The sequence below is a fragment of the Lacerta agilis genome, chromosome 13 (assembly GCF_009819535.1).
Source record: "Lacerta agilis isolate rLacAgi1 chromosome 13, rLacAgi1.pri, whole genome shotgun sequence".
NCBI classification, from domain to species: Eukaryota; Metazoa; Chordata; class Lepidosauria; order Squamata; family Lacertidae; genus Lacerta; species Lacerta agilis.
The window spans coordinates 6,568,204-6,586,149 of NC_046324.1; the positions used below are offsets into that span (position 1 = coordinate 6,568,204).

The 17,946-nt window shown below is 45.7% G+C and overlaps 1 protein-coding gene across 1 annotated transcript; it reads right to left on the reverse strand.

The window, feature by feature from the left end:
- Positions 1–5,049: 5,049 nt before the first annotated feature.
- Positions 5,050–14,627, reverse strand: SEC11A (SEC11 homolog A, signal peptidase complex subunit). The gene is made up of 6 exons (XM_033167370.1): positions 14,470–14,627; positions 11,226–11,335; positions 8,391–8,540; positions 7,012–7,131; positions 6,576–6,633; positions 5,050–5,326 (listed from the first exon to the last, which is right to left on the reverse strand). Exons 1-6 carry the CDS (start codon positions 14,518–14,520, stop codon positions 5,276–5,278), a joined length of 540 nt encoding a protein of 179 aa, XP_033023261.1. The 5' UTR covers positions 14,521–14,627; the 3' UTR covers positions 5,050–5,275.
- Positions 14,628–17,946: the final 3,319 nt, after the last annotated feature.

The window sequence follows — 17,946 nt, forward strand, 5'->3', positions numbered from 1 at the left end:
TAAAACACACACACAACTTTTTAGCCTGCTTTTCAGACAAGTTGACTCCCTTACTCACCTGAAGACGGTGAATATTAAAGTGGCACTAAGGCTTATAGGACTATAGAAAGCTGCCTTATACTGATCCAGACCCTTGTGTCCATCTAGCCGAGTATTGTCTGCACTGACTGGCAGCAGCTCTCCAGGGTTTTAGACTGCCATCAACGCTACCTGCAGATGCCAGGAATTGAACCTGTGACTTTCCACGTGGAAAGCTGATGCTCTACGGTGGAGCTGCAGCCCACTGGCAAAAAGGGTGATGGTGATCATCCTTTGTCAGGGGGGAGGAACCTCTAGAAGTTGCCGAACTGCAACTCCCTTCACACCAGGCCATTGGCTATCCTTGTTGGAGCTGTTGGAAGCTGTAGTTCAGCAATCTCTATAGGGGGAAAGGTCACACACCCCTGTGGCCTCCACACAACCTCTGGCCTGTGGGCCTAATTCAGCCCAGAAGGCTGTCCCCCCCCAAAAACCATTCCCACCTGCCCCATATCGGACACTGTATGTGGACAGGTAACTGCATTGTTGTTGTTCAGTCGTTCAGTCATGTCCGACTCTTTGTGACCCCATGGACCAGAGCACGCCAGGCACCCCTATCCTCCAGTGCCTCCCGCAGTTTGGTCAAACTCATGCTAGTCGCTTCGAGAACACTGTCCAACCACCTCATCCTCTGTTGTCCCCTTCTCCTTGTGCCCTCCATCTTTCCCAACATCAGGGTCTTTTCTAGGGAGTCTTCTCTTCTCATGAGGTGGCCAAAGTACTGGAGCCTCAACTTCAGGATCTGTCCTTCTAGTGAGCACTCAGGGCTGATTTCTTTAAGGATGGATAAGTTTGATCTTTTTGCAGTCCATGGGACTCTCAAGAGTCTCCTCCAGCACCATAATTCAAAAGCATCAATTCTTCGGCGATCAGTCTTCTTTATGGTCCAGCTCTCACTTCCATACATTACTTCTGGGGAAACCATAGGTAAATGCATAGCCACCAGGAACTCCCTAGTGCAGCCAATGGGGCCTGCTTTCACTGCAGATCAGGTGATGGATGTTGAGCCCCCTCAAAGAAGTCACCTCCACAGGGGTGAAGGAGGATCTGGCACACCAACCAGACCCAGTTCCTCACCACTTGCCCACATATTAGGCAAACAGGGTTCTTGTATGCTATTCTTCCAGCTTCATCTGCCTTATTTTCAATCTACAATAAGGGCCTAGCAGTAGACTGGGGTTGTTGTGAAACACTCTTGGCCTCAGCCTCCAATATGTAATAGCAACAGCAGACCAGTGCTGTCAAGTATCCCGTTTTCCCCGGGATTCTCCCTTATTTCAAGCATTTCCCCGCTGCTCTCCCTTATTTTTTATTTCCCTTAAATTTCCCGTTTTTAATGGAAGCAGCTCCTCCCCTGCTGGCCAGGGACTGGGTGGGAAGACCTCGCCTACTTGGAGAGAAAAGCCTCAGCCCTCAAAGCAAGTGGGAGCCGTTTCCTGTGCTTACAGGGGGGTGTATTCCTCCCCCTGCATCAGCCCCTATCCGCTGCCGCCGAGCCCCTCAGTCGGCCAATAGGGTTAACTGGCGGGCGGAGCCTGGCTGCCTTTGAGCAGCTGCTGCTTCCTGTCCTGTTTTGATGGGATCAGACAAGAAGACGATGGGGCTCCATTGCGTGGAGCACATGGCTGCCCTCCTCTTTGCTGGCTGCCCTCCTCTTTGCTCCGTTCCGAACCCGAGCCCGCTTGGAGTTTACATTGCTGCTCCGCCCACTTTTGCTTCTGGCTCCGCCCACCACTGACATGTGACTGTCCCCCGGGATAGGTGAGACTGCTGATCCCTTATTTTCAAATCCGAAACTTGACAGCTATGCAGCAGACTAGGTTGTAGGGTTGTTGGAAGCTTCTCTCTCTGTGTCTCAGATGCTCCAAAACTAGTAATACAGTGTTACTGGACTGCATTGGCAGTAGCATTACATTTTGCAGGGTGAGAAATGCAAAATTGCACAGTGCAGAAGGTACAGATATCTTCACAAGGGCCGAAGATGCCTGGCTTAACACTCCTGCATGTCACAACTGCTCTTGAAATAATCTTTTCCCCTTCCCTCCCCCCCCCCACAAAATGTGGGTCAAAAGAGTTGCCATTGTCAATAGCTTACTTGGACCAAAATACAATATTAAATGTTTGGTGACCAGCTGCAGGCTGACTTCAAAGTTCTTAGGAACAGAGTGTACCCAGGTTTTATCCTCATCTTATCTTCCCAGCAAACCTATGAAGCAAGCTAGGCTTAGATGCTGATCAAGTGTCAATTTTGTGACCAAGTGAGGAGTTATTTGAACTTCACTGCTCTTAACTGCTAGACCACATTGGCTTTCTTTCTGCTTCCAAATTGAACCACCTAAGGGAGGTGTGGGGAATGTTTCGCCCAACTGGTGCTGCCAAACTACAACTCCCAGCAGCCCCAGCAAGCTCGGCATTGGCCAGGGGTGATGGGAGTTGTAGTTCAGCAACATCTGTAGGGCCGCCAAAAGTTCCCTGCCCCTGAGCAAAGATACCACTCTGCCAAGGGTTTCAACCTGAAGCCAGGCTGGATTCTGGATTCACTGCAAAGTGACAGATGTGGGAATATTAGCACATTTAGCTGGTGATGCGCACGCAAGCGACAAGGCAACATGTTAGAAACTGCCGAAGGAGCTCACACCGTCACGGCTATGATGATGCGATTGTGCTAAAGCACATACACGTCTTTGGTGACCTTTCCTAGAGGTGTGATGCTGTTGGGGCAGGAGTCAAGTTACTAATGAGAAAGCGCCCTCTGCTCTCTTAGTGGGGAGCTACGAAGAGAAAAGTGACTCAGTGCATAAAATCACAGCATTTAGAGATCACGTACATAGCATGGAAGGCAATGCTACCTTCCCTCTGGTCACCTGGCTTCCTTGCTGTGGCATGTCATGGATATTGACAAGCAGCCCTGCTTGGGACAGACATGCAGTGTGCCGACTTCTCTGCACCCCCAAGCTTGCCATGCAAGCACAGCATCAATGAAACCGTGGGGGGGGGAAGGGGTCCCCCACTTCTTTAGAATGCAGAGAAGCAAGTCTCTGGGTAGCGCACAATGAAGGCTCCAGAACGCAAGGGCTCCTTTTCTTTTCCTTCAAGTCCTGTCTCAGAACCCAGCTTTAGGAACGCTGAAGGTTGTTTTGTGCCAGGTCAGGCTCCTTGTCCATCTAGGCCAGGGATATGGGGAACCTTTGACCCTGCAGGTGCAGTTGGACTACAACCCCTCATGCCTGACCGTTCCAGAGGTTGATGTCGAGTTGGAATCCAACATGTCCCCCCATCCCTGATCTACCCAATCATTGTCTGTTCCTCTGTATCTGGAGGTAGCTCTCCAGAGTTTCAGACAGTGCATTCTCTCTCTTCACTTGATACCAGATGATTTTTTAAACAGAAAATACCAGGGATTGAACCTATGAATTTCTGCAGGCAAAGCTTGCTTTCTACCACCAAGCTAAGGCCCCTTCTCCAAAGGTGTCAACCAGCCTGTGCTTAACCCATCTTTGTCCCCAAGTCTGTGAAGTTACATTTGCTCATGTTCCTTTGTGTTTCGCCTCACTTTCGCATTTCCTCTGCTGTGTCTAGACTTGTCCGGCTTTAGAATGCAAGATCCTTGCGCAGGGACATGTCTTTCTTGCTTCTACCAAAAGGTCTGGCACACTTGTGAGGCCCTTTTTGCACACCCACCCACCAATACTCGAGTATTTGCCATTGGTGACGGCAAAATACTTGAACTGCTCTACACATCCAACAGATCCCCGTAGCAATGAAGCAACAGAGTCCAAAGTACTCTGTTCTGTTCTGCTCTTTAAAGAACAAAAGCCCTGCTTAAACATTTCCCTGAAAACGGAAAACAACATAGCGAAATTGACTTTCGAGGTGGTGTGTTGTTCGATAATGAGTGTTTGGGGGGGGGGGAGGGAGGCTCATTTAATTTCATTGTACACAGGTTGTACAATGACAATAAAGGTATAATTATTATTAAAGCTAAGCATGAGCTGGGTTATAAATTTCTTTCCCAATTTTCTGTTTGATTACCTTACTTTATTGTTTTTACACATGGGGAAAGCATTCACAAAGGACACCCCCCAATCTGAAGTGGTACGGTCCACTCTGCACCTCCAGATTCTCCCATCTCATTCTGCTGCAGGGGTCAACCAGGTCCTTTCTATGAAGAGTCCTATGTGGTCTTCATCTGACTTTTGTGGTAGAACTCAGTACCTCTTCTTGATAGGCCGTACACCATTTCCCATTCACATCTCACTGTGGCCTGTGCAAGCATCCCAAAGCTTTCTTGTGGGAGGGGCAGGGCACACATTTTAAAACAATTTCCTAGTTGTCTTAATGATGCCTCATGGACCAGTGGCAAAGCATCAGCTTTCCATGCAGAAGGCTCTAGGTTTAATTTTTAGCATCTCCTGGTAGGGCTGGAAAAACACCCCCACCTGAAATTCTGCTGGCAGTGAATGGAGACAGGACTGAGCTAGATTGACCAGTGGTCTGACTCAGTACAAGGTAGCTTCTTATGTTCCTACTGCAACTGGCTTCTGCATGCTGTGTCAAATAATGTTCCACTACAACACAGCAGGGACTGTGTTGTCCCAATGGGAGTTCTTGCAAACATATATACGTGCCACAAAAATTGGAGCTTTTCACTCAAGGAAAGGTGGTGGTGGTGGGGAATAAAATAAGCATGGCTATTCAAATGCCAAGTCAAGTACTCAATGCTGTTCCCTGTAGTTCTCAAAGGAGACCTTAGAAGCTGCTACACGTTTACAGTTTTAAAATCAGAAGGTATGATAGGGATTGTGGGTGCCTCACAATGTTTCATTCAGATCTTGATACAGCCTGCTTGCCCCATGGTTTCATCCACTTGTGGTGCCCTCAAGCTGGTAGCCAAAGTCCTGCTCCCGTCTAACTTAATGTGACCAGCAAGAGGGAAGAGAGAACGCATAAGCTCATAGAAAGACAAGATGATTTGGCTTAAATCTTTTAATATAAAAATTCACTGATGTACAAAAATGCTAAAATGTGACAAACTGTTCAAAATACTGGGATCGACTCTCCTGTTACACGGCTGTTGAAAAACAAAAACAAAAGCCAAACCGAACTTGGTTAAGAAGCAGTGAAATGTACATACATCACACCTCACTGTCTACTCAAGAGCAAATGGCATCTCCAGCTGGCCTCCCTGGGTGGCAGGCTACTCTCGATGCACCAGCACAAACAAGCCCAGTAGAAAGAGGACAGTGTACTGTGGGGGGGAAAGACAAAAGGATTTGAGCTGTCAAACACATTTACAGCTTAGGTATAAGAATGCACAATTGTGATTTGTAGAACAGAATGGGAGAGGCTACTATACGGGATCTCAAGATTTCACAGAATCACAACGTCCCAGCTTAACAAAACCAGAACCAAAAACCTAACAGTAATGTCTTTTAAAATGTGGGTTGGTTTTTTTCGGGGGGTGTTATCGAGTTGTTTTTGTTTTTATTTTGATTATGTCATTTCGGTTATATATTGTGATTTTATCCTGTGAACCCCCTGAGACCTGTGGGTATAGAGTGGAATAATAATAATAATAATAATAATAATAATAATAATAATAATGCTCATCAAGGTGGCAAACTAATACCTGGTCAGTGGACCATACCACCACCTTCAGACTGCAGGTGGGGTTTACACGACGGGATCAAACCCACCCCTGCTCTTCTCCCTTCTCTCAATCTCTCTCCACAAAAAGCTAATGTCAAAGGAGACATGGTTCTAGCTTAGCCTTCACCCTAACTGTGCTAGTTTTTTATGTTTAAGGATTTATTTTTTAATGGAGGGGTTAATCATGTAACACACAAACCCCAATCTGAAATGGAATACCCCAGGCACAGGGTTATCACCTCCTTGAGGAGCAAGCCTGAAGAGATGCAATGGAAAACGTCTAGAATATGTATAGTTTCTTTACCCATTTGGAAGTCAGAGCAAGTCTTAGTGTGGGATGGGCTGCAATTCCTTGGCTTTCCCTATCATGCTTCCTCATCAATGCCTCCCCACCTTATGTATTCTGGCCTTTCCTCGCCCCCAGTCCATGCCCAGAGAGTTAAACAAAGCTCCAAGCTCTGCAAAGGGGGTGGCGGAGAAGATGCTCAAACACTGCGACTAATCTGTTTAAAAGGGGCTCAGGATCTCAATCTGGAATGATAGCCGACTCACTCATCCTGCCAATGCAAGGATTTCCACTTGCACAATGGAACATCCTGTCCCTTTCTGTTCCCCATGCGACCCACACACCCTCCCCACACCTGCTCCACAGAGTTGGGGGAACACCCAGAGCCAATTTAGGGGATATACAGGGGGAGGAGAAGGAATTCTGTTGCACAAGTGGGAAGAACTGTGAAGAACTGCAGAGATGCCCCCCCACATCCCACTAACAATTTTTCTGCATAAAAGCTTCCCGCATAAGGGAGAAGATAATTTCTCCAACAGATGAACTGAGTGGAAGATCATACCTTAAATTTTGGGTAATCGTTCATAAGGATGGTCACTATTCCAATGTATGGCACAAATCTAAAAAGAAACAGATTATACCACTGTTAGACACTCATTGGGTTGACTGTCGGTTCTGAAGATGCATTTGATAGATAGGACAAGGCTTTGGACACATGGAGGAAGAACAAGATGGCAGACTCCTGAAATGGTACCATTTCAGAGAGCAGGTGGGGGAATGCAACATTTGCATGCTTCCTCCCCACAAATTCTGCAAGTCAAAAGTTAGCACATTGAGGGAGAACTTCTACCCCAACCCATCCCCTTCTGGTGCTAGTTTCTTTTACTTTTAACAAAGAGGAATGTTTAAAAAAAATGTGAGGTAAAGACTGACAGCTTCACTGGAAATTCAACATGCAAGGTATGCTACACATCATCCCCTGCTGGCTCACAGCTTACCCTCTTGCTCGCCCCACCACGTCTTTCTTCTCCAGCCAGTGCTGGCCTTGCTTGTACAAGCCTCTGTCATCAACAGCATTATTGTCACCCTTCGTCAAGAACTTGATGTCTCCGTTTTGCCTTAGGGAGGAAAAACCAGAGTTAGGTAGCTGCTGAAGGACAACCAAGGCAGAACCCAGCAACCTTTTCTAATAATAATAAAAAATGGTGTGCCTCTCATTCCTCTGGACAGGATGCCATTGCACAACAGGGTTACAGATGTGTGCAAAGGTCAGAAATGTAATAAAACAGGCCTGCCCCAGAAAGAGACAATGAATGGGATGCAATTCTGGGAGAGATTCTACAATATTATCATTACTGATTTTCATTTCGTTTGTTAGTCACTTCCCATGAGACAACCCAAAGCAACTTACAATATAAATTATGCACCTTCAGTCTGGGACAGCCATGTTGCATGCTCTCTCTCTCTCTCTCTCTCTCTCACACACACACACACACACACACACAACTACTGGGATACTCTGTCAGGTCCAGAAGACTACAGGTTTTAAGGGATATTGCAAAGCTAAAGGACAGAGAAAATGTTACAGTCAAGCAATTAGGGAGGAGATCACATTAAAAGTAGTTCCTATCAAAAAGACAGACAATTTATTTGGTCATTGCATATATACTTTTATGAGAATAGATGTGAGAGGCCTTCTTATAAACATAGGATGCAAGATGGGTTAAAATAATAAAACAGTCCAATAAACTCGGGGGGGGGGGGGAGACACAGGAACAGCAGCATTCATCCAATAAACTGTGCCGAAGTATAAAATAGCCATGGTTTAGATTCCACAGCTATTCCAGAACTGCAAATACCCCCACTAACCCAAGGACAGAATGCTATTTCCTGTGTTATTTCCAAGGCAGCCAAACACATTCAGACATCACATACCCTTATCTTGTGATCTTTAAAGGATCAGGAAGAAGCTTCCTCTTCTCTTCAAGCACTGGGCTTAATAAAACTATTCCAGGTTTAACCAAACTACAGTTTGCTGATCTGAATCAGTAACCTGTGATTTGAACAAGCCATTCAAATATGATTTCAAAATGAGGATCTCAAATCATGACTGCACTCCTGGTTCAGAAGGTTTGCTCAAGCCAGTTTGATGGTTGGGATGCAATGGCAGACTGTGGTTTGTTTAAACCACAAACTAACAAATGAAACTGAGCATAGAAGAGGAGAAGGGACTGCACAAGCACAGAACTTGTTCTCTATCCTCTAAACCATGGTGATGTGACATCTGAACACTGCTGCTGTCTGGAAAAGGATCCCAGCATAAAGCGACATGTCAACAGACTTTTGCAGCAATCGCAATCCAGAAAGGCACACATACTTTTCATGAATTTTCAAAACCCGATGCACTATTGGAATTTCCCTTCCTTCTATCCTAAAGACCACGATTTCGCCCACTCTGATTGGCTCCTCAATGCGATTGGTTAAGAATAGGAGATCTCCTCTGTGAAATGCAGGCTCCATACTGCCACTGGAAGACAAAGCCATCGGTTAATGAGCACAGCGTTTATGTCCTGAGATATCATCACCCAGGGTGGTTTTGAAGGGCTACAGGACTGCTAGAATGGGCTATTCAAACTACACCACCTATTGCTTCAGCTGGAATCTTCATGTGCATGCAAAGAAATACTCCCGGGAATTCCAATTCCTCATGTGTTGCAGTAAGGGGCTGTTACTGATTCTCTCCATCACCAGCTTTATTTTATCCCAGGCACTGCTAGGCCATTACTTATGTCTGGGAAATGGCAAAGTGATTCAAAATCCTTAACCTTTCAAATTTTGCAGTAATTGATCTAGTGCAGGCTGAGATGCTGAACTTTGTAAGCACTGTGCATCTGTATGTTATGCCTGCAGTCGCCAGGAAATACTGACATTCAGACAAGGAAAGCAAAGGCAAAGAGGGAGTCTTCTGGTGTCTCATTTCAAGCTCTGGCAGAAGATCTGCAGATAGTGCAAGCCATCAGCCATATGGGATGTACGCTTAGAGATAAAGCTTCGGAATCTTATTTGGCTATTGCAATCTTCATCAACCTGGGGCCCTCCAGATGTTGTTGGACTACAACTCCCATCAAACAACTACATCTGAATGGTCCCAAACTGGGGGACATCGGCCTACAGGTACTGTCCAAGACCAGGGTTTTCTCCAGAGCTGCTTCTTCCTGTATAAACATTTTAGAGAAAATTGCACAGCATCTGAAGCCCTTTTACAGTCCCACCACTGATGGAGGTTTGGCTCATAGGAACACAAGAGATGGCCTTCTCAGTAGTGGCCCCATACTGTGGAACAACACCCTCAGATGGGTGCATTTGGTATCCTAAGACTGCTCCTTTTCCGTGTGTGTGTTTTTAAATTAAAGCATTTTAGGATTTGTTCCATCTTTAAGGACTTTGTTTATATTTTAATCAGTTTTATTGTTAGGGTATTGTTTCATTTTGTTTGTTGTTATGTGTCTTGTGTCTGCATAGCAAAGAAAGCTGGTACAGACATGTTATCATAAGTGCAGGCGGAAAATGTTTTAGGTGTGTCCGATATGCGCGCAACCGCACAAGTGTGACCCTAAAATGTCACAGGAAGTGACCCTAAAATGTCACAAAAGGGGGGCAGAACAGGGTGTATGAAGGCTTTTCCATGGATGTTCAGCTAACAAACTATTTCACACAATCATGCTATGACCTGGAACGCAACCCCGCGCAAATGGGGAGTTGCCTGTATATAAAATGCAGCCCATCTGAAGCTCCTTTACTGTACTGCCACACCTGACAATGGGAACTTTTCCAAGAAGTAATGAGCTCTACAGGAGTCCTCGACATGTTACACTCTTTTCCATGATGCTGTAACAATACCAAGAACAAACTTAGTTGATCTCTAAGGTGCTACTGGAAGGATTTTTTAATTTTATATTTTCTTTTCCATGAGTCCATCTCATGGCATGGCTGTTAATGTTAAAAGCAGGGATGGGGAACCTGTGCTGTCCAGATACTGTTGGACCAGGACTCCCATCACCCCTGACCGTTGGATAGAAGCTAGAAGCTAAGAACATCTGGAGGGCTGAAGGTTCCCCATTAAGTGGACCCAACTGCGTGCAGAAGGCAGAGAGATAAAAATTCACAATGCCTTCTATCCTTGCAGCTAAAAGAGTGAGAAGAGAAATACACCCCCAGCTCTCTCAGGACAGTCTGCACACTTTATTGTGCGTTTTAGTCTTCCTTGCCAGCTGACTTGGACTACTGATCTCTTGGCAACCTTTCTTTTCCTTTCATATGCATTAATATGTGGGTAGCAAGAAACGGATCTTGGCTCCTTTCAAGCTGCGGGTCCATATTTTCCCTTTTACGTAACAGTTTAGTACTTATTATTCACATTGCTGGCTCCATTAGAGCACCAGCTTCAAAGGCAGCTGTAGAAGACCTAGGTAACCCTGGGAATCTATCCTGGAGTATACGAAGATCTGCCAGCATTGGCCCAACTATTTTACTACTATAATCAAGCTGTTAGAAACCCCAAGTGGCCACCAGTGGAGATGGTCTGGCCTACCTCACAGCAAAATGCAGGTTCAGAACTCTGGATAGCTTTACTGTCTCTTTCTGCTCTGCAGCCCCAGTTTTAAGCCCGCTCCCATTAAAAGGGCCTCAGGAGGCATGTCTGGGAAAGTATTATACTGGAAGTCTTTGTGGTCTGCCGTCAATCAAACTAGACAACATTGGACTAGATAGCCCAAGGAGCTGACTTCATATGAATAGATATGTTCATATTCCTAGAATGCCTCCCCTCAAGGGCCAATCACTCTCTTCTTCAAAAGATCTCTCCCTCCCTACGTTAAAGGTGTAATGCCTGTCTTGAAAAATACAGTTTACTTAATAATGGGCAGGCCGTTTTGCACTCTGTCACCCAAGAATCGCGCCCCCTACGTGGTGGGCTTTTGAATATTTTAGGGTTTGCACCCTGCCTTTTTACAGATGCTTGAATAGCAGTTTCTTGCTATTCTGGGTTTCATAGGCCCTTCTGTCAAGCTGGCAGTGGTGAAAGGGTCTGTGCTGGTTGGCAGAGGCCATGCCCAGAAGATGCTCCAGCCCAGACAAGCCATTCCAGGCTATCTGAGCTCCAGCAATCCTTGAGGTCTCACCCTGCAACCAGAGATTCCCAGCACAGTTTTACCTAAGCACGACCACGATGGGGCTTTCACTGCCCGTTGCCACCATCAGCCCCTTCCAGATCATCAGCGCTGAGGAAACGATCATCCCAAAGTTCAGCACCTGGTAATACAGCTGGGAGGGGGTGAAGGGGACAAGGGTCAGGCAGGCACTGAGAACACAAAAGCCACCCCCCTGCCCCAAGATACATAGGCACAAAGACCTCTCTCAAGAGAAACCCCGCTCCAAAAAGCCCACCCTGCTTTCTCTAACTGTAGTTGGCAAACTTGTTTCCTCTGCAAGTCCCATCACTGTCAACAGCACTACTTGGGAGTAAGTGGAGTGCAACCAGCAGCTTGCCTGGACATACACTTACATTTGAATTCTCAAGCACTGTCAAAACAGTGGAACCCAGTTCAAATAAAGTGGTTTAAACTGGCAGCTTTAAATTTAAAAAGCAGCATATTCTGAGACTCGATATTGTCTGGAGGTCATCATGCTGGATCTGAATTTTAATGACTATGCCCACTTTTGTACTTCAATCACACATCAGACCTGGAGGGTCAATCATGGGTTTTGTCGCCCTTTGCCCCAAAACAGGTTAGTCACACTTGCCCTTCAGTGCTCTGCTGTCCCTTGGGGGATACCAAATACTAGTTTGTGCACAATGGCCAATTAATGGACTTCCAATCCTGCAGTAGGATGTTGGGACTTTGGATGGCTTTATAGGTGCTCTGTGCTAACAGCTCAACTCTTCCTGTATTTACTGGTAGCAAATCACATTGAGTCAGCAGCTGAACAATGTTTCATGCAAGTGTTGCATGATAACACCCCTTCCCACACCTTCAAGCTGCAATCTTAGCCCATAGCTGTCAACTTTCCCCCTTTTTTAAGGGAAATTCCCTTATTCCGAATAGGATTTCTCACAAGAAAAGGGAAAAGTTGACAGCTGTGTCTTAGCGACACTTTCTTGAAAGTAAATTCTTTTCAATTGATAGCACTTACTTCTAAATAAAGAAGCATGAGTTCATATTGCATGGCTTCAATCCTTTGCAAACAGAAGCAAGCTCCACTAAACACAGCAGGTCTTACTTCCAAGTAGCCTCATCTACAATCTGTTTGCTCTTAATCTCCAGTTGAGCCAAGGAAAATGAAAAAGCATCCTTTACCTGGACAAACCAACCTTTAAGCATAGTGGGAGCAAGTCTGATCCAAGGTGGGTCACAACAGCATTATCACCATGCAATGATGCAAATATATGGTAAAAAATTCAGAAATCTGTCCCCAAATTCATGCTTGGTTAAAGGTGAGTCCAAGGTTGGAAAAGGTTGAAGATACTTGCCAAATCCCATTTCAAAGCCATCTAAGGCCAATCATAAGCACATACTGTATTGAGTGGTGTCCAAACTTTTTGATAAAGTGAAGGGCTGTGAGGGCCGACCAAAGGTCCAACCAAAGATGTTGACCTTCTTTTAGGATTGAAGTTGTTGAGGTTTTTTGTAGGATTTTACCCCAGGAAATAAACTGCCACAGGGGCTGGATTAAACCAGCCGACGGGCCGGATTAGGCCCCCAAACGGACTTTGGACATGCCTGCTGTAATGGGGTTTCTTTCTAAATAAAGATGTATATCCTCAGACTGTAAGCCAGGGGAGACACATCATGTAACATCAAGTTTCCTAAGATTGCCACCTTAGACACGACTGACTTCTGAGTAAAATTGCTTTGCACACAGCAAGAGGCATACTACTTGAAGTACAGTCCCTTCCTAACATGCAATTCTAATTGACAGTGCACATCGTTATAAAAAGACTGATCTTCTATAAAGGATCAGGCAGCAGCTCATTTTGAAAGGCTCTGGAAATCCATTGCTTGTCAAATCAAACATCACTGAGCTAGATAAACATACTGGTGTCAAACTAGCGGAAGGAAGCCCACTGTGCTCTTAAAACAATGTGCTGTGTGAAGAGGGCCCATTGCGTAGGGGGAAAGCCGCAACCCAACAGGCAAAGCACCTGCTTTGCATGTGCAAGGTCCTAGGTTCAATCTCCAATGGCATCTTCAGGTTGGGGGAAGCTCCTTGCCCGAAGACCCAGAGAGCTACTGCCTTTTAGTACTGACAATAATGAGCTAGATGGACCAATGAGTGCACTGGCTCCCAGCTTGCTATGCTCTGTGTCAGTGGCTCTCAAAGGTTGTGGTGGGAAGATTCAAGGGCAATCAAAGAAACATTCAAACATTTCAGTGTAGTTTAACACAGGACAGTGGTACCTCGTGTTACGTACTTAATCCGTTCCAGAGGTCCGTTCGTAACAGAAAACTGCTCGTAACATGAGGCACGCTTTCTCCAATAGCGCCTCCTGTGCCGCCAGAGCGCGATTCCGCTCACATCCCAGGGCAAAGGTCACAACAAGGGGCATCTACTTCCAGGTTAGCGGAGCACGTAACCCGCAGCATTTGTAAGGGGTGGTGGTACATAACACGAGGTACCACTGTATCAAAATAATTCTTTTTATTTACAGAATGTGCATAGATATCTTTTCAAAATGAGAGCGAGAGCACCATGTGATACCGAGGACAATCCTAGCTGTGTTGTCCAATGTACTTATAATGAATTAAAAAAAGTCGGTGTGGTGCGAGCAAAGATTGAGAACCACGGCTCTATGTTGTCTGTCCTAAATCTACGGCCAGCAAGGTTTTTTTTCATCATTAGGTGGCTCCTCCCTGCCTGCAAGTTGTGCCATTAGGGGAGGGAGGGATATCAAAGTCTAGTTTTGATTCTGTTAATGTTTAATTGTTTTTAAAATTATTCCCCCTCCCCCGCCTCCCCCATGTTTTTAGCTTTTCTTGGTTTTATCTGCAAGCCGCCTTGGGTCCCTGTCAGGGGAAAAGGCGGGGTTTAAATTAATTAATCCTCCTCCCCCCCCCAAAGCCCCTCCTGCCACTTCCTCCCCCTTGAGCACAGGCTTCTCAAGGCGACCCCCTCAGGCCTTTGAACCTACGAAGCTGCACAACCCCTCCCCCCGTCAGGGGTTGCACCCCTCCCCCCTCCATTTTCTCCCCCCTCCCCCCTCCTCTTTCAGGGGCTGCAGCTCCCCTCCCCCGTCCTCTCTCAGGGGCTGCAGCTCCCCTCCCCGCTCCCTTTTCTCCCCCCCCCTCCTCCCTTCCAGGGATGCAGCTCCCCTTCCCTCCCCCCTTCCTTTTCTCCTTCCCTCCCCCTCTTTCCCTCGTGGCTGCAGCTCCCCATCCCCTCCGGGCGTCTGGGCTTACCTGCCGCTTATTCATCCGCCGAACATCGTCCAAGAAATCCAGAGAAAGCATCACGAGGGGACTTGGGGAGGGAGAGGTGGGGGGGAACAAAAAAAAAAATGCCAGCACCGGGAAAACCAATGGAGTCCCCCACTTCCGCTTCCGGTCGCCTGACACCGCTTCCGCCCAGCCCGACCATGGAGATCCATTCCCCAGAGCGGCCCGAGGGAAGCTGGTCCTCCACGCCCCTTCCCTACCTGGGCGGGAGTCAGCGCGCATCCCGGAGGAAGATTAATTCGTGGGGGATCAAGGCAGAATGTTTAAGAAACCGAGGCGCTTATTTTAAAATATGTTTTTTTTTTTTAAATTAAATTTTGTTTTACAATTTCAGATAAACATTTCACATACTTGAGATATCCATGACTTCCCTTCTTCTCTTTCCATGGTCCATTTTATATATCTTACATCCCTGCATATTTTACAAAAACTATACCAATCGGTTTTCCATTATTACATCCATCGAAACTTATTTACACTGTTGAATTTATCTTAACGCTGCCAGCGTTTTCAGCTGTACACAATCATTTTCCGTATATTCAACAAAGGTTTTCCAAACGACTTTCAACGTAGGTTCTTCTTGTTCTCTTATTCTATATATGTCAAGTCTGCAAGTTGTGCATGTTATAAGAATTTTAAGGTCATATATATATAAAATAAATATTCATAAATTTATAAACCACATGTCTAAAACCCAACAGAAAAAAAGTCCTGAAACCATTTTGTCTCCCCCAAATGACCTCAAATATTTCTCTGCAAGAAGATCAAACCTATCCATTCTTAAGGAAATCAGGCCTGACTGCTCACTGGAAGGACAGATCCTGAAGCTGAGGCTCCAATACTTTGGAGAAGACTCCCTGGAAAAGACCCTGGTGTGGGAAAGATGGAGGGCACAAGGAGAAGGGGACGACAGAGGACAATATGGCTGGACAGTGTTCTCGAATCAACTAGCATGAGTTTGGCCAAACTGTGGGAGGCAATGAAAGATAGGTGTGCCTGGCATGCTCTGGTCCATGGGGTCACAAAGAGTCGGACACGACTGAACGACTAAAACAACAACAATTTCTCTGCAAGGTGGAAGAAAATGGGAAATCTCCCCATTGTCTCTTTGTTCGCAGATCCTGTCTTAAGGGCACATTTAAGATATGAATAGGGTGAACCTGTGACCTGGATTCAGGAGTTGAGTAGTTATCATAACAAGAGAGTGGCCAGGATGCCCAGGTAATCCGATCAAGTAACCTGGCAGATAGGATAAAAACGCACTCAGATTTCTGTTGTAGTCTGCCCCTTCTCTGATGTATGTATGATGTATGGGGGGTGGTGGTGGTCTTGAGCTACAGGATGGGCAATTTCAAAGACTATATAAGGGCAGGCACACCTTTGTTCTGGGTCCTCCTCCTCACTCCTGCGTGTGGGGGGGAGCACCCTGCTGCAACAGCTTTAATAAAGATCAGGCTTACTAGCTGCTTTGCGCCTCAATATTCTCTGGTTGGCCTCTGTTATTTTCTCCTACCGATGGAGAACCTACAAAGGTCTCTATAAGGGCTCTTGTAGACCCCATAAGGGAAAGGGAGCAGTTTTTGTTTACAGCATGCATATTCTGTCAACTTAAGTTGCTATTCTTCTTTGGTTGGGACCTCGCTCGTTTTCCATTTTGGGAGTAACAAAACACAGGCCGCAGTTGTTGCACACATAAATAACACTTTCTGACACCTGGGGAAATTTCAGTCTGAATTATCCCCAATAGGTAGGGCTCTCTCTGTAATTTTAAGCATTTTTTTCAATTCATTATAAATCATTTCCCAATATTCATTTACCCTTTTGTATGTCCACCACATATGAAAGAACATTCCCTCCACCTCTACACTTCCCTGAGGTGTTTTTTTGTTTTATTCATGTGTGTGTGTTTGTAAATTATGGACTCACAGAGCACATTTTCTTTTTTTTATTGCAGTGGTTTGGAAAGAGCATTTATGAATTGCATTTCCCTCTTTTATTAGCACAACATCCCCGTAAAGTAGGCGAGGCTGAGACTGGATGATCACCAAAACTGCTCTGTTGCAACTCCCAGCGGCTGCTCCACCAAGCAGGGCTTGTTCTGTTTGCTTCACTGGGGCTGGCTGGCTGGCATTGGGCTTTTCTTGCAAACCTGGCTGCAGCCGAGGGAAAGGAGGCATGTAATATAATGTAAGAAGCAGCGTCCCTTCCATTTAAAGTTTGGAGATTTGCATTTGCTTGCTTGCTTCTTCCTCCAAACTGCTCCAATGTATCATGTCTCCTGCATTGTATGCCCAAGGGTAGGGCCTGTATATTTGCCAAAAATATTTCTACGGTGCTTGTTTTAGGTACTTTAAATAATAATAAAGTATAAATTAAGAGAAGCAACTGTGAAGATTTGTCAGGTCTCCCAAAACCAAGTCCAGCCTTTTAACCTGCGAGAAGTGGGGTTACAGGGCACTAGGCAGAGGGCCTTCTCGGTAGTGGCACCTGCCCTGTTTAACACCCTCCCATCAGATGTCAAGAAAATAAACAACTGACTTTTAGAAGAAACCTGAAGGCAACGCTGTATCGGGAAATTTTTAATGTCTAATGTTTTACAATTTAGTGTTGGATGCCGCCCAGAGTGGCTGAGGGAACCCAGCCAGATGGGCAGGGTATAAATAATAATAAAATAAAATAATAATTATAATAATTATTCCTCTACACAATATTAGTGTTATGTGGTAAGTTGGGAAGTGTAAAAGAAGATTAGTAAATGAATCTTGATGGCTGCAGAAACCTGCACCCCCCATTTAATAAAATGAAAACAATATTGCTTTCTATTATTTCTGGTAATTATGCTTTAAGAGCAGAACAACACAATGCACCTTGCGCTCCATTAGCTTTGATCTTGGACAGGCAGAAAATTATCAGGTGGAGCCTCATTGCTGCTTCTCCTGTTGACTTTCTGCTTGTCATAATGCATTTATATGTAAACATTATGCTTTTGGGCCCAGTGCAGTCGGGCCAGGATCAGTGTAATACACTCAAACCATCTTCTCCTGGTGAACAACCTGGTCATCCAAATCTGCACTAGCTGAAGTTTCCGAACTGTATCCAGAGACACATTGCAGTAATCTAACCTAGAGGTTATCCGAGCACAGAGGACAGAAGCTAGGCTATCCCTGTCCAGAAAGGGGTGCAGCTGGAGGAATGCAGTCCGCACCAGAGCCAAGGATCTAGGAGTAACCCCAAGCTACGTACCCGCTCCTTCAGAGGGAGTGCAACCTCATCAAGAACAGGCCACCTCCCATCTATCCAGTCTAGGGCACTGCCCACTAACAGTACCTCCGTCTTATCTGGATTGAGTTTCAGTTTGTTGGCTCTCATCCAGTCCATTACCGAGACAATACATTAAGCAGACTGAAATCTGAGAAGGAACTTGATGGTGGTGGGATCAGT

Excerpts from the sequence above, each read along its gene's own strand:
- SEC11A (XM_033167370.1), bottom strand. The coding sequence starts at position 14,520 with ATGCTTTCTCTGGATTTCTTGGACGATGTTCGGCGGATGAATAAGCGG. Across the intron at positions 11,336-14,469 it reads GGCGGATGAATAAGCGGCAG|CTGTATTACCAGGTGCTGAA; the intron begins GTAAGCCCAGAC and ends ACCCCCTCCCAG. Across the intron at positions 8,541-11,225 it reads CCCATCGTGGTCGTGCTTAG|TGGCAGTATGGAGCCTGCAT; the intron begins GTAAAACTGTGC and ends TTTGTCTTCCAG.